Source organism: Poeciliopsis prolifica, unplaced genomic scaffold (genome assembly GCF_027474105.1).
Source record: "Poeciliopsis prolifica strain line A6 unplaced genomic scaffold, Auburn_PproV2 SCAFFOLD025, whole genome shotgun sequence".
Classification (NCBI taxonomy): Eukaryota; Metazoa; Chordata; class Actinopteri; order Cyprinodontiformes; family Poeciliidae; genus Poeciliopsis; species Poeciliopsis prolifica.
Genome location: NW_026562400.1, coordinates 1,463,271 through 1,479,872, shown reverse-complemented (window position 1 = coordinate 1,479,872; position 16,602 = coordinate 1,463,271). Strand labels below are relative to the sequence as shown.

The 16,602-nt window shown below is 36.2% G+C and overlaps 1 protein-coding gene across 1 annotated transcript; it reads right to left on the bottom strand.

Annotated features, from left to right (window-relative positions):
- Positions 1-2,457: 2,457 nt before the first annotated feature.
- capn7 (calpain 7) lies at positions 2,458-15,933 on the bottom strand. Its single transcript, XM_055047270.1, has 21 exons — positions 15,583-15,933; positions 15,233-15,341; positions 14,266-14,423; positions 14,098-14,165; positions 13,562-13,786; positions 13,323-13,409; positions 12,869-12,995; positions 12,452-12,537; positions 12,236-12,329; positions 11,819-11,965; positions 11,441-11,547; positions 11,228-11,348; positions 10,943-11,087; positions 10,292-10,391; positions 9,757-9,892; positions 9,594-9,669; positions 9,185-9,330; positions 8,013-8,075; positions 7,765-7,895; positions 6,512-6,604; positions 2,458-5,500 (listed from the first exon to the last, which is right to left on the bottom strand). Exons 1-21 carry the CDS (start codon positions 15,682-15,684, stop codon positions 5,356-5,358), a joined length of 2,466 nt encoding a protein of 821 aa, XP_054903245.1. The 5' UTR covers positions 15,685-15,933; the 3' UTR covers positions 2,458-5,355.
- Positions 15,934-16,602: the final 669 nt, after the last annotated feature.

Sequence of the window (16,602 nt, the reverse complement as noted above, 5' to 3'; positions counted from 1 at the left end):
ACCCCTACGTTGAGAACAAAGGAGGGAGGTAAAGATGTCCCCAGAATCCTACCCGGCTTCCTAGAAGTGTCCTGAAGTGAAAACAAAACCATTATCTTGTAATTGCCACACATTGCCTCAAGCTCAGAGTCTGGACTTAATCTCAAGTAATAGAACAAAAAGACAAAAATATTTCTAGGAAAATGGCTTTTTCTTAGTTCAGAGTAAGGCACAAACAGTTTAGCTTGCTGTTTACAATTGAAGTAAATTTATTTGAGTAACTCAATTCAAAAAATAGTTTATTATGTAGATGTATTATTTTAGATCAATATTTTAATGAATTTATTTCTGCTAAAGCCTAAACTTCAGCATCTTCAGACAACCGTCCCGGAGAAATGTGACACTTTTCAGAAGGAGTGTCTTTCAAATCACCTGCATCCAGGCAAATGATTAAAAAGTTGAGTGGAAGGACAAGAGTCCAGCAGTGTCGCTCTGTGATGTGTGAAGTGCAAATTTGAGCTTGCTCTTAAATCGGCTTTGTCTTCAGGATCTTTCTTGAGATTCTTTCCTCAGAACCTTTCTGGAGGAAGAACTTTCCAAGAAGCCTTTTACTTTAAATAAAGTCATTATGTTTAATTTAAACATTAAAAGACAATCAGATTTCACTTGGCCAAATCATGGTGCTGCTTTAGAGAAGCTCCAACCTAATCTAGTTGGAACACTTTGAAGTTCAGCTGTCCAACACAAAGAGTTTCTTGTCCTCTAACTCTGTGCTTTAAATGGGTGAACGTCTTGAGAATGATTTTTGAAAACTCACAAACAGGATGTGCCTGACGTAGACGCAGCCTTGTAAAAGTGCAGGGTAGTTTTTGTTTGAGAGATCTCAGAGATCTTCATTCAATTTTTTTTTTCAGGGTCACTTTGTTTTATAAACTGGATGTAAAACTCATTTTGTAATCAACACAAGCACTGCAAGAAATTGTGAAAGGATATTTACAGAGACTCAGTTTTACAAACCTTTGAAAGAAATTTAATTGACATGTGAAACATAACTCTGTCAAATGTCTAGTTTTATTCTATCTGGCCCAATTAACATAACACTTTTATTCAATTTTATCCTCACGTCAACAGATCAAAATCTTGTTTCTACTTCCTAGAAATGTCTCCAAGTACAATCAGCCCTTACATAAATGACCCCTTGCTTCCTGTTGACCTTCAGGCTTTTTGCTTTTCTACTTGTTTCTCTTGTTGATTTTTAAAGGCTGCCAAAATTGAATTACTCCTGTCTTTGCACTGGGCTTTCATCAGCCCAGCAGCTGTAACTTGATTTAACTTAAAAAGAAATGCATTGCTATACATTTTGAGTTTAAAGGATGAAAACAATGTCCAGACTGCTTCTACCAACATTAGGCTCAATGACTTCCAGACATAAACACACATCTAAATCTCATCAAAAGCCTCCCAGAGGATGTTGCAGCAGCAAAGGGTGTGCCAACAGAATATTGAGCCCTGTGGATTAAGAATGAGGCAATCCTCTGCTTACTCAGTGAGCAAATGCCTTTCAGCAATAAAATGTAGATCAGCTGAATTGGCCATTGAACTTTGACCTTCCACACTGCTTCCTACATGTCATTGACATACTTAGGGACAAACTGTCACAAAAAATATCAGATTTTAGCTAATTTTTCAGAAATGTGGTTCTGCAAGGAAATTCAGTGAAACTGTTTGGAGAAATTTTTATGACATTTCTATCAAATAACAAAATGAACAGTAGCTGAAATATTGTCAACCAATAGGTTTCCATACCAGGAAAGAAATTAAAAAAAATCACTGACTTACCTAACAGTATTTACGTCAGCAAATTTGAAATAAAATAAACTGCAAATGGAGACAGGTCCATACATAGCAGAAAATCAATAACAGGATGACTAAAATGACCTCAAACTCTGAAATGTGTTGGAATCTTAAAGGAGCCACAGATAAGGAGTATTCCACAAAGTTTACTGATCTAAAACAAACATTTCATTAACCTAATTTTAAACTCTGCTAAAGAAAACCCTTTGACAGAAATATGCTTAATAACTTTTTATGGGGTTGCACTGTGGTGCAGTAAGTATCTCTGCTGCCTTGCAGCAAAAGTCCTGGATTCGTTTCCCAGTCTGGGTTTTTTATGCATGGAGTTTGCATGTTCTCCCTGTATTTGCACAGTCCAAAAACATGACCATTAGGTTAAGTGGTCTCGAAATGCTCCTTAGGTGTGGGTGTGTGTCTTGTCTGTCTGTGTTGCCCTGCGACAGATGGACGACCTGTCCAGGGTGTACCCCGCCTCCCACCCGAAATGTCTTTCTGGAGATAGGCACCAGCACCCCTCCAAAACCCACCAGGGAAACGAGGGTAAAGAAAATGGATGGATGAATGAAAATTTTATAATCAAAGTAGGTAAATTCATCCTGCATTGAGTAACTTGGAGGCAGAAACTGATATAATCATTTCCCTGTATTTAAACTTTGAGTTCATCACATCAGTCTATTCAACATTTAGTGCAAGTTCAGCAAACATTACATCAACATTCATACAACAACAGGCTGGTACAAGATTGTCCTGCTGCATTTGTAGACCTCTTCACTGGTAAACAAATCAAAGAAATAAAATAGAATGAAAAATGGCTTTTATGACAATAAATTATGTATCAACCATTACACAGAAATTCTGTATAATGGACAATTCAAAGAAACATGTAAAAAGATCATTTTACCCTTTTGTTAAATTTTGGCTCAGCCAATATTTCATTTACAGCCAGTCATACTACTGCACATGGGGGCACACAGTGAGTCAAAAACATGGATTTAAATCTTTAAAATAACTAGAGTGTAAAGCAGCAGAACATTTTTGTCAATAAAAGTCAGTTTTATGCTGTATGGTAAATATTATAGTCGACATTTGGCAGCATTCTGGGAAATCTAATGAGTTTGAATGGAAAGGTCATAACTGAAAGCACAGAAGGTGAGACTCATCTGTGCAGATCTAAAACGAGTCATGTAATATGACTAGTCATTCTTTGAAAATGTTCAAACAGTTTTTTTGAGTAAACAATAATCCCTAGTGTCATGATATTCAGTTTTTAAATTGAAAATAAAATGAAACCCATTTCATCCACTTAGAAAGGGAACACTGTGTTCCCTTTCTTTTTTTGAGCAGTGTGTTTCTGAAGTTTAGCAGTAACAGTATGGAGCTACTGACTTCATAAAATTTTAGCAAATTCAATTCACCAAAGTGGGGAAGAACTTGTCCTAAATTTCTACATTTCAAAAGTCAAAAATAATCTCAGCTCCACTAAACTCCAGTGAGTCTAAAAATATTCACTCATTTATGAAGCCCTAATTGAGTGAAATCTAGTATAAAGAACAGATCCAAGTTTTATTCTCCTGGTGAGTAGCAGATATTTAACTGACAGGGTTGGTTGAGAAAAAAAAATCACATTTTAATTTCCTCCACAACTGTAGTTTGATAATAAACATGAAAAAAAGTGCTGCACAGCAAAGATAAACAGAACAATGATACTTGGCAATAAAGACTTAGGTAGAACACATACAGTACAGTGACACCTGCCAGAAGCAGGTGCTGCAGTGAAGACTCAGCACCACACTGAGACACAAAGAGCAGACATCATTCAGATGCTGCCATGCTGGATTCCCTGTGCTGCTCCTGAGTTTAAAAACCACGACAAGGTTCAGAAGAAGAACATTTCCTGCCATTTGACATTGTTAGCAAATAATTGGTGGCAACACTTTACAAGATGTTACCGTTTCAGCAGGTTTTTCTCTTTTATATTAAGTAATAGTTGACTGATTTGATAGCTAACTCAAGAAAACATTTTTTGATATTTTGTTTTGATATTTTTAAAAGTAAAGCAACTTCATGAGCTTTAGGAACTTGAGAACCAAACTGTGATGTTGGGACACATTCAGTAACTTGGCAATCATTTTACACATCTACTTAAAGGACACAAACATGTGTGAAATCCTTCATTTTTATAGTTGTAGATTGATCTCACATTGAAAAATCCCCCCATAAATGTGACTGAAACACTTTCATTCTTAATTTTAATCGACTACTTCCTGTTTTCCTTGGGTCTAAAATATGGCATGAGACCCATTTTTCTTAGGCACTCTTAAAATTAAAAACATGAAAGACAGAAAAAAACCCATGAAAAATATTGATGTTTTTAAGCCTCCAAATGGCAACAAGAAAGCAGGAAATAGAGGTAAAAAAAAAAATCTTCTTTATCAATAATTGTTAAAGACCTGCATTTAATTTTCCAGTGTTTCATTATGCTATTGAAATAAATAATACATCTATCTTAAAGCTGCAGTATTAATTTTGTGAACAATGTTTTCTCTAACATATTTGTTTGTAACATGTGAGATCATTTGTGAAAGCTCATGCCAGTGCTTCTACTGTCATCTTCAAAAATAAACCGTTCCCGATCAGAAAAAAACAATCAGAGCCAGGAGGAGGGTCCTGATGTAGTCAATCAACCTTATGTAAGTGCTGCTTAATGTGCAACTGGTGGAGAAGCAACTTAACGTTACAGAAAATTTGTATCATCCATCACCAGTGACCATGCTAATAGCACCTTGTGGTGAGCTAGAAGGAGCATGTACATGAGGATGATTAACCGCATTAAGACACACCTCCCGGCTCTGATTGGTTGTTTCTGAATGAGAGCGGTGTAATTCAGCAGATGATAAGAAGAGGATCAATATTCACCCAGAATTATTTCAAGATCTTGTTGGTTTTTCTGAAACTATTTCAAATATTAGTGGAGTGTATGTAAATATTTTCATTTCTGTCGATTAGGGAAAAAGTTAAAAATAAATTGTGGACTTGATTCACATAAAAAACAAATAAATAAATAAAATACACTGTAAAGTATGTTGGTAATTATTCCACTCGGGGGCGGGGAAAAAAAAAAAAAAGTTCAAATGTCTCTTGAAAAGACCAAAAGTATTTTGACATCCATGCCAATGATGAGTGAACATAAACTGACCAGGGCAGCAACTACCTTGCATTTATGTTTTCATGCCAATGTCTTGTGTCCCATGATTAGATTATTTTTTATAATAGTTTATCAAACTTTGTTTTTCATAGAATTAGGCATTGTTCTTGGTTCATTTAACAGAGAACCAACCATCTGTCCATTTAAACTTGGAGAGGCTGCACTGTGTGAAGGCAGGGGAAGTAAAGCAGCTGCAGGAAGCGCTCATTATTTCATTCATTTTTAAACTGCAGTCCTATGAAGATCCCATAATGCCTTCTTCTCCACGTTACCTTCTTGCCCTTTTCTGTTTGTTTTTTTTGTCCTGCGCTCTGTCATCACTGGAGCTGGGAGACTTTGAGGGGAGAAGTGCTGGCAAAGTCCAAGAAGAAAGGTCCTTCCTGTTTAGGCAAGAAGGTGGTGGGGGTGACGTTGTAGATGCCTGCTGGGACATGGTCCAACTCCATGTAGCAGAAACCGCATCTTTAAAAGCACAAGAAGAGAAAATCTTATTACACAAAAGTCCGATTTTAGGTGTTACACCTGAACTGAAGCGGCTGTCCTAGACATAAAATATTAAAGCCATTATTTAAGCTCATCGTGCCTGTTTGTAGTTAATGTCTTGTGGAAAAGATTAAGCAGATGTTATCTTTTCCATTTGATCGTAAACCTTGCTGATTCATCTCCAGAACTCTTAAATAATATATATACGTCCATCTAGTTCAGTTTCATAAAAGCACTGCTACTAAAAGCAATAATTCTGGATTATGAGACAAAAACATTTTTACAGAAATCAAAGGTCAGGTATAATTTTAAAGTCTTTGTAACATTTGAACTTTTTTACTTGTTACACATAGAAACACATACAGCACAAAAGTATTGGAACAATACTTTTGTAATGAGCGCTTCCTGCAGTTGGGAAGTGAAAGCAAAATAGTGGCTAATCCTGGCTCCAGAAGCCAGCTATTTAAATAACCATATCAGTCCAAATGTATTCATTTTGATACACGTGTTTCTGAGACTTCGCTCTTTTTAATAAAATTGTTACTTTTCACAAAAACATGTTGCAATTAATTATTACATTTGCTTTCTGTCCTCTCGTGAAAGATATGGTTCTGAGATGACAACACAAAGTTCTTTTTAAATAGCTTAGGACTTAAAATAAATATATATTCATTTTAATAATTTGAATTTCATCTGATCATATAACAATAACCTAAGTAAAAAAAAAATCTATTCAGTCTTTAAGAATTCAGTGTATCTCAGGTTTTCAGGTAGATTTTATAAATTAGTACTTTATCAAATCTATTTTTTGTACAAAGATTGATCAACCAGCTGATATTGAAAATATTTTTTTCATGGTAAAAGCAATTCCATTTTTGAAAATATAAAATTTTCTGACATATCTTGAGTGAAGCTTTAAGTAGAACCCACTGGTGTGTAGTTTAATTAAATATAAGTATAAATGTTGTTAGACAACATTAGAGAACAAACCTGTAATCTCCACTGTTCTTCTTCTGGAAAGGAGCCGTTCCTGGATCACCCACCGTTGACACTGTTACCATCTCAAACCCGACACTGTACTGCCTGCAGGCAGCGTGCAAAACGCAAGGAGAGGAAAAGATCACTAACTTCAACACATACTGAGAACACATATGGAGTAAAAAAAACCAAACAAATAAGTAAAAAATAAGTAAACTCCAATTAAGTTTGGAACAAAGACAAAACATAGTTTTTATGTTAGAAGAGAATTTATCAGCTCCAACTGAACAGCCGATAAGGTTGATTTTTATTTTAGCTGATAAAAACATTAGTTTGTGTCTCTTGTAAACCATAAACTACTAACTGTCCCACTGCAAATCCATGTCTGATGGTCACAATACCTTATTGTTGCATTGTTGATCTGCATCATAATTCTTAAGATAATAAAAAAAAAACAACAACTTTGAAACCCAGAATAAGAGGTTAGAAAAAGAACAAAACTTTCTGTCTGTAGCAGCACGGTCAAATCTTGTCGAGTAAATGATTGTAGGAAAAAGAAAGCACTTAAACCAAACCAGGAGAATTCAAAACACCCAAAACATCTCCTATATTATTTATACTGCCATTATTTATTAAAGAAAGATATATGCTGTAAGAAAACCTCCACTACTTCCTTATGATTTCAGGGGGAACTACCAGACAGGTGTTGCAAATTTAAAGTAGTTGATTTTTGACCATTACCACTGTGGGAATGAGTCAGGAGTCCATTCCGATAAAAGAAGCCAAAGATCAGAGAAACACTGACAAACTCTTAAAAATATATATAAAAAATCCACTCTGTTTTACACCTAATTGTTCTCTAGAGTCAAATGTGAAGTCAGAAATCTGAAGGTTGATCAAAATTGGGTCTGACAAGCAAGGAAGCAAAACCGTAAAAAATAGTCATTCTAAATATCTCCACTTTGAAGTGAATGACTGCTTAAAAAAGTTAGAAATACAAGTTTTTCTGCTAAAACTATGTGTAAAAGCTACAGAACAATTTCTTTCTTCATAAAACAATTATAATGTTGAGTCACATGTTTGGTTTCTTTACAGCTTCAGTTTAAATTGCAATAAAAAATCTGCAATATAACAGCTCATATATATCTGAATATCAAACTGAAGTCATGGTGCACTTTGTTTTTTCCATGAATAATTGATGTTAATGCCATCCTGGCCACAACACAGCAACATTAAAGGTCAAAGGGAAGTTGTGTGAATCTGACCTGGAACCTCGCAGCTCCACCAGCAGGGGGGCGGGCCGCTCCAGGTTTATTTGGTAGATGGGGTTGTTTTTGTATGAGTCCTTGTAGTTCCCACAACCGCCGGCGCTGACTCCTTTCCACTGGCCATTGATCTGAGAACAGAGTTACAAATATAATCTGTGTTGATCAGAATGTTGACTTGGAATTGGTAAAATGTTCAGTTTGCAAATAGACTTTACAACAAATCACAAACTGCATAAATAACATACCCTTTTAGTGTGAGTGAAGGGATTTGGGATTTTGGCAAAGGTGAATTTGCATCCAGTGTAGACCTGCATAAACACAGAAAATCAATTATCGCATTAAAAACAACAAACTCTTCTTTTTGGCAAAAATTATCTGAGGCCTGTTTTTTTTTTATTTCTGCTTTCTTAACGTTCCTGCGATTCTAAGTTTTTTTATAGTTTATTCCTGAACATGTTCTCTAAATAATGTTAGCTCCCTGCTTTGATCTCTACTAAAAACTCTTAGCAAGAAGGAGCTGAATCAGTTTTCCTCTCAGAAAATGACAAAAGCTGAAGGGAGATTGAAATTTCTTTTCCTTGGATGATTTTAAGGTAAAGTTTAAAGTGATTACAGCAAATGCAACAGTGTTAAACAAAGAAAAATGTGCAATCATTAAGGGTGAACAGATCTTATATCCAGCTCATCATCTCCTCCCAAGAGCAGTTTGCAGTGAGGGAGGAAAGTCTATTAATTATAAAGTACTGAACAGATCTATCTGGGTCACACGTGCACACCCAGCAGAGCACTTGAAAGACCTCGACTGTCTCATCCAGCCTCAGGCTTTTTTCACAGGCACGAGTTCGGCTGAATAATAGAAAAGGGGGATTTTAAATCACAGTGAGAAGATGGAAGTGTGAAAAAGTCTCTACTAGATGTCTATGATACACTTACAAAATAAAAAAAAATTTTCTCCTCAAAGCAGAATGAATCCATTTAGATTTTTGTAGGTTGCTTTCCTTAATACTGTAAGACTTTTATTGCACAGCACTTTGTGATTTTATGTCTGCGAAAAGTGCTTTATATAAACTTTACTTACTTATTAACGGGTGTATCACTGAACATGGGTTATTATTTATGGTTGCAAGTCTGGTGTGAGAACTACTGCTGTAAGAGTTCATGATATAACTTAAGTGCACCAAAAGAATGTCCTTAAAGTTGGTTTTAATTCTCCTGCATTGAGTTAAATTCATACAAAAGTATCTTTATTGTTTAATAAAGATAACCAACTTTAAATTCAATCATATTCATCCAAATAACTTCCCAAATAAAAAATGCATTCCAAAACCATCCAGGATTGCTGATTTTTACTTTTTAAATATGCATGTACCGAAAGACTACAAGCCTTTAAATAGCAGCTTGGACAAAATGTTCTCACCCGCAGAGTGTAGTTGATGGTGTTCTGCTTCTCATACTGAGAAACCACGAGTGTGAAGGTGTGTGTTCCTGCAGAGGTCAGCCGTATCTTGGTCAGATAGTGAGGGCTGTTGATGCGGATCCCATCGATATAAGGAGGAGGGTCGGCTGCAGAAAGTGATCAATGCGGAAAATCTCAGCACCACTGTTTGAATCATTTTTCTTAAATGTCAATGAAATTGGATTTGTGCTAATCAATTGTGTTATTTCTGGAGTGAAATATTTATTTAGAAAGATATGTTTGGGTTTTACAGCTAAATGCATTTGCTAAGAAAAATAGGTTTCCTCCATTGGACAGTTTTTAAAGATCCCTGACTTTGTAGTTTGACTTTAGGTCAAAGGTAAGGTCAATGTAGGAACGAAAATCTCACCTGGGTAGTAAACCTTCTTGCCTTCTGTCTTGTAAACAACCAGTGTGATAAACTCCCTGTTTTGAGCAAAATCGTCCTATAGAAACAAATAAACTCAATTGATCAGCAAATTAGGTTAAATAAAAACTAAATATGACATTATGCTGGTTAGTCAGGTACTGACCTTGTCTGTGATGTGTCTGGTGAGCAGCACCCACACAGCGGCTCCCCCTGCTGGACACTGGACCTCCAGCTTGTACTGAGGATTATTTGCGAGGCTGTAGACGTCCTTCACAGGTCCCTGCTTTCCATCCCAGCTACTGCAGGCAGTAAATAAATAAGAGATGTCTTTGGTCAAAGTCACAGATTGTAAATTGAAACATACATTAGTCTATGAACAAAAGATCCTACAACCCAATGAAACAAACTTATTGTCTGTTTGAACCTTTATTTTGATGTAAAAATATAATAAACAAGGCACAACCCATTTTAATGAAAATATAGAAAAGCAACCTGAATCTGTAAAAAAATGCTAAAAAGCAATAAATATATTGTTATTTCTGAAGATTTTCTTTCAACAACATCAAATGCAAGATTATTGAGTTTTTAGTTTGTAATAAATATATAGAGAAGGCAGATAAAAGTCCTAGTTTAACATGCTCTTGTAAAACATTCGTACAAACACATAAGCATGATTTGTTCTGTAAACAAAGAAATACCTGTGAATACAGGAGGAGTCCTTAAACAGTGCAGGATTCCAGCTTAGATAAATGACATCATAATACTGACAGAGATCCTCCCATGAAATCCAGAAAACCCCTAAAAACAAAACAGAACATTCTTAAACAAAGACATAGGAGGAATTTATGGGGAGTTCAAACTATTCGTCTAGAGGTACATTTATGAGGTTAGACATTGCTGCTGATGTGAGAGCTTAGCTTACATTCTTTGCTCTACTTCATCCCAAAAGGTGCAAAGGGTAAATGTAATGTTTCTGTGCTAATAAATCAAGTGTTTTATCATTTCTAAAGAAATGCATCTTATAACACATCTCTAAAGCACACAATCCTCTATTTTGAGTTATTTATGTGTTTAATATGTTACTATTTTTGTTTAGCTATTAACATATTTGATTTTTTGATTTTTTTTGGGGGGGGGGTCGTGGATCTCTAGTGGTTTGTCTGTAGTTTTCAACTTCTCTAAAGCTCTTTGCCCTACATTTGGTTCTTTTAAATTTCTCTATAAATAAATTCACTCTGAAGGTGATAAAAGATGCTTCCTTGATGTTTTAAGAAGGGGAATTACAACAATTATTTTAGCCTAAAGTCTGGTGAGAAGGTGCTTTCCTGTGTGCAGTAGCATAAGCATACCATTATCAAACTTCTGTGCTGTCTTGGGGTCAAAGTTGAGGTATTTAAGGAGCTCTGGAGTCCAGTTTTTCTCATCTCGCTCACTGTAGCGCCCCTTCCACCGCAGATGACTCCACGGATTTTTCAGCTGCAGGAAACGCATTCCCTGCAAGCGCAAAAGACACAACAAAGCAAAGTTAATCCTCTTCGGTACTAAATTAATTTGTAGCAACTGCGATGTTACATAAAATGTTCATAAATGTCCTGAAACTCAATGTTCTGCGTGGGAAAGTAATTAATACTAACCTTGTATTCCCTGATATCAAGAACTGCATAGGCATGTGTTGGCACTAAGCCCCATCTCTCCCCTTCCTCCTCAGTCATCACTCCTGTTGCTGTGGTGATGAGAACATCACCCCTATGAAATCTGGATGCATAGAGAGTCAAGAAAAATTACAGAGAGGTTAGATTAGAAAAGATGTGTTGCAGAAGTAACAGTATGAGTTGGTGTGTTGTCACCTTTGGAAGAGCATGCGGAAGGTGTCTTCCTTGTTGAATGACTGATTGTCAGAGTGCATAGCAATGCGCTCAGGGATCCAGCCAGTGAGTGCATGCAGATCAATATTCTTGAAAAACAAAACATTTGAATTATAATCTTTAAAAACATCTAAACATGTCAAATCTGGACATATGAGCACGGGCTGTAGACACATGTAAGAAAAGATCCAAATACACATAAATTCACTATTTCCACTTTAACAACACTCCACTGAGAAGTGTAAGCAGTTCCTATGAACCATTTGTGTTTTTTATCCCTTCGAGTAAATGAATTTGAGAAGTTTAACAACAGCAGGTACAGTACCAAACTGAAAAACAGCTTGATGCCCTAGTCCTCACCGAGTTGGAGCCGGGGAAATCGTAGCCACCCATCACCTTCATGTAGGCCTTCTCTATCAGGGAAACCCATAACTCATTCCGGTTACTAGAGTAGGAGCAGAGCAGCTCTCCGTTACGATCCACTGGCAGGTAGTCATCAATAATCACCTGAATCAAAGATCACAATCAGTGGTCAAACAAAACTATGGAGGAATTCAAGACATTTTATCTTGATATTAGCAAAAGCTGCATCAGTTGAGGTCATTTGCAGAAAAGGAAAACAATTTCAGTTTCTGTTTTAACACTGACTAAAGCCTCTTCTTAAGCTGGGATTTAAGCTATTTTTATGGCTCCTCAAACAATTTCTGTATATAGTAGATGAAAATTTGCTTTTCTTCCTGGATAGTGCTAGTGGATAGTGTATGGTTGAAGTCAAACCTTTCTGGGCACTCCGTTGATGTGAAGTTTGACCATGTACTTTCCACAAGGATTATACTCTGGCTCCCCTCGCCTGTTCTGAGGGTAGATTATGCTGCAGCGGAGAACAAAACTGATGATTTCTGATTTCATATTCTACATAAAATATCAGCGGCTACATAAAAAAAAAAAGAAAAAAAGAAACATTCATATAAATCCCAGAAGCTACATTTGTACCTGGTGATGAGTTTCTTGTTGTAACGCCTCTCATAAGCTGCACTGATGGCCAGTGAAGCCACAAATGAACAGTCAGAGACTACTGTCTAGATAAACAGGGAATTAAAGACAACAAAAAAAAGACTTTTAAATGAATGTTGCTATAAAATCAAATTTTTTATAAGACACTTTGTCAGTTTTGCATCAATTCTCAGTGTAACTGCATTATTTCAGTTCAGCATATTAACATGTTTCTGCTCTGCTATGAAGTTGTAAACCTGATGATATTGCACCATCTAGTGGATGAATTTGAAATTTGCATATAAATATACACTTAATAATGTTAGAATAATGAATTACTACAAATTGAATTGACTAGACTTCTAGTCTAAGAATGTATTGTAAGAAAAAAAAAAAACACATCAGGGAAAGTCTGACCTGTTTGATGCTGAAGCTGGACACAGACATGATCATGGTGGGATTATTGCAGATCTCATCTGGTCGAACCCAGCGGGAGAAAATGGCTTTCTGTTTGGGTGACAGGGCGAGTTTCCCAGTTTTGTCTCTGTGGAAAACATTTAGTTGAATTGAAGCAGTAAGATGCAAAAACCTTTGTTCAACAATCCAATTTAAATCCAAATTTCTCTCTAGTTAAACTAGACCAAAGCTTTTGATTCTCCATATTTGGCATCCGGGTATCTTGTTGTTTAGAAATCATTTTTGTACTTTGTGGAGAAACCAGGCAAGTCAGAGGATTGGCCTTTTATGCTCATCACATGGATAAGCAAATTTAGTTTACAGATACATATTTTTAGACCAGTGACCTAATGACAAAACATCTATTAAAGCTGATATAAAATTTAAACAGGTGAAAGAAATCATTAGGACTCACGAGAAGGGCACAGGGAAGGCAAATCGTTCCTTTAAGTCCACACTCATAAAGGGCACATAGGCGATGCCGTTGATTGTAGATGTACTCCTGCAAAAGAAACCAGAAAACTGATTGCAGAATCTCTCATACCCAAACAGAGGATTCAGATCATCACTAATCAGTTTTAAAGTTCAAACAGGACTCAATAAAAATGTCAAAACACTCTTTATACTTTTCTACTGCGTTCCATTAAGTCTTACCTGAGGACCTCGATCTCCTCTGATGTGTACCGCTGACCCTGGGGTTCACTTGACTGGACCGCTCTGATTGGTTGAGGCTGCTGTCGGTCATGGAGGGAGAAGTCTGGACCAAGGGGGAAAAACTGACGCACCGGTCCACCAGAACAAGAGCTGTTGCCGGGCTTTGTTCTGTCCTGAGACTGTGCCGAGTTCGATTTGGACTGCGACTCTTTAAGACCTTCCGCTCTGCGAAAAAAGGCATGTGTTGGTCAAAGCAACTCTTGCTGCTTTTTGTTTCTTGTTAATAACTAATTTAACTTATTTAATCCTTATTTTTAGCTACATTTATTTTCTGCTACAATTTATATGCAAAAAGTTTAGACGTGATTGACAATGGTCTTAGCACAAAAAAGGCAATATTTATTTTTTACTTTTTGTTAAATTTTTGAAACACTTCTGTCTAATTTAAAGCAACAGCACTGGATGGTCCAAAACCAAAGCTTAGAACTGCTTTGTGCAAGCATTTTAGTTTAGGAAATGTCAGCACTAGAACTGACCTGTCCAAAGCTTGACGAGCCAGTTGCTTCAACTTCATCTGAAGACTTTGGTCGGATGACTCGTTTGACTAACGGAAGAAAAAACAGAACAAAGGAATATACAAGGTAAGATAAGTTTCCCACCTCTGACTGGGAGGAGGACAAATATTTATAAAGAAGAAGAAATACTGTTTTGATGCACAGCTCCACTGCCTGAGTGTACAGCTCTACAGCTTCATCATCATTCCCCTTCTCATCTTCCTCAAAGGCCTGGGTAACCAGGAAGTGGGCACGCTCCAGATCCACTTGATGGCGCGACTTCAGCGGGTCGCTCTTCTGGGACTGTACTGGGGTCAAAGTTGAACATAAGTAAGGTTTGTTAAGCTACACTGGTAGGAATTAAAGGGAACATCTTGGACTTAGTGTGCTGTTTTATCATTTGAAGTGTTTTATGAAGGTGTAGTTTTAGTTTAAATGGAAAAATTAGACAGAAAAGTCACGATTGAAAATAAGCAATAACAAAATCGTATTTGCATCTTGTAAACAGCACTGTAGCAGACACTGAAAGCATTAATAAAGGTGCTCTGATAAAAACAGACATGGTGGCCAACATGTAAATCTTTAACTGGGGTGGAAAACTAACACTGCACATTTCAATCAACACATAATGGATTCTTTTTCTTCAACAGGAATGAGGAAGACAATGAGAATTCATTGGAAGAAAGCTTGCTATAGGCAGCAAATATTCAAGACTGGGGCAGATTTTCCAGATGGAAGATAAACCTCCTGCATATTGTAGGGCCCACAGAAGAAGAGTTTGGATTAAAGTATTAAGGTATGTTTGATTTGACAAGTCAAAAGACTAAATCCAATTGAGAATCTGTGGCCAGAACATTTATGTTTCTCTGCATCCAATCTGAGTTTGAGCAGCTTTTCAAATTATTTGTAAAGAATTTTAATTATTTTTTTCTTCTTCCAATTGACAAACTTTGCATATTACTTTGTGTTGGACTATCAGAGATTTGTAGTTGCAACGTGTGGAAATATGAATATGAATACAAAGATCTTTATATGGACACCATACCAATTAGTGGTTTGGTGAATAAGGGGAAATAACAGAAAAGCATCATGTTTGACACTTGTCAGGTGAATTTACCTGCATTGTGGAGAGCCTGAACACGGTCCAAGTATTCACTCACTTTGTCCTGGAGCCCCTCCAGTTTGGACCCTGCCATGCCTGCATATATAAGAGCCTGGGCTGCCTCCTTTAACACACGAATCCCAATAAAAAAATAAAATAAAATATAATAAAATAAAAAAATATAAATAAAACACAACTAATGAGTACTGTGAGGACTATTTATATGTTGTTACCAAAACATAAAAAAGAAATCTGTACAGTTTCATAAATGTAATTAAGTATCCAGTGAATAAGTGAAAGTGGACTTAACTACAGGAAGAGTGCAGCTAAATGCTAACCATGACAAGTAACAGCTGTTTACCTACCTTATAATAAAACACAGCCTCATTATATTTGGCATTCTGGTCATAGGTTACAGCAGTTTTCGCGAATTTGAAAGCGTCGACTTCCAGCGCCGTACAATCCATGTTGAACCCAACTTTAATGACAGAGTAACGAGCTCTTTGCTAGCCAGTGAACAGGACAGCTAATGGCTTAAGTAATGTTTACCTTAATTCGCCACTCAGTTTCCTTAATCAACTTCGACTTCTGCCCATTTTAAAGGTTATTCTGCGTATTCTTTCCAGTAAAACACAATTAAACAGACTAAGGAAAAGTTTTGCTTCTCCTTATGATAAATGACTACAAAACCAGCCGACATCAAAACAACCAAGGAGTTTCCGGGGAAAAACAGTTTGCGCAGCCGCAATAGAGGTCTCAAACTCGGCTGCCTCATGCTGCATTTAAGTAAAGCAGGAAAAATAATATTTGAACGTTGTTGTAAAACTAATTTTAAAGTTTTTCTTGCTAAAAGTAGTAAAACGAAAAGTTTTCTGTTATTAAAACGTTTATTTAGTAAGTAAAAAGAATTGAATACATTAAAAATATGAACAAAGAAACCTGCGTTGAAAAATTAGATCGAGTCTAAGCTTGAAGAGGCTTTAGCTTCAGCTTGGGGAAATTGCGTTCAGGAACACCCCGAAAAAAATATTTAACCTTTTAAAACTTGGTATGGCAAATCTTCATCAGAAAATTTTGAGTTTTAAAAATGTGAGAATTATTTGAATGCTTCCAATTAAAACTAAAGAAAACTGAAGCAATGTCTATTTAATATATAATCTGAAATTTTACAAGTAATTGATTGCTTCCGGTTTTATTGAGATAAAAGGGGCCTGGACATTGATAAATAGCACAGTTTTCAAATATATTGTTAAGAATGTTGAAATGGATGTCTGGCATGGATTTATGTTGATCTATGTCATAAAATCAAATTGAATTGCTTTCAATTTTGTGATTGTAACATAACAGATGAGAATTGGAGTATCACCACTTTATGTGAATATTGT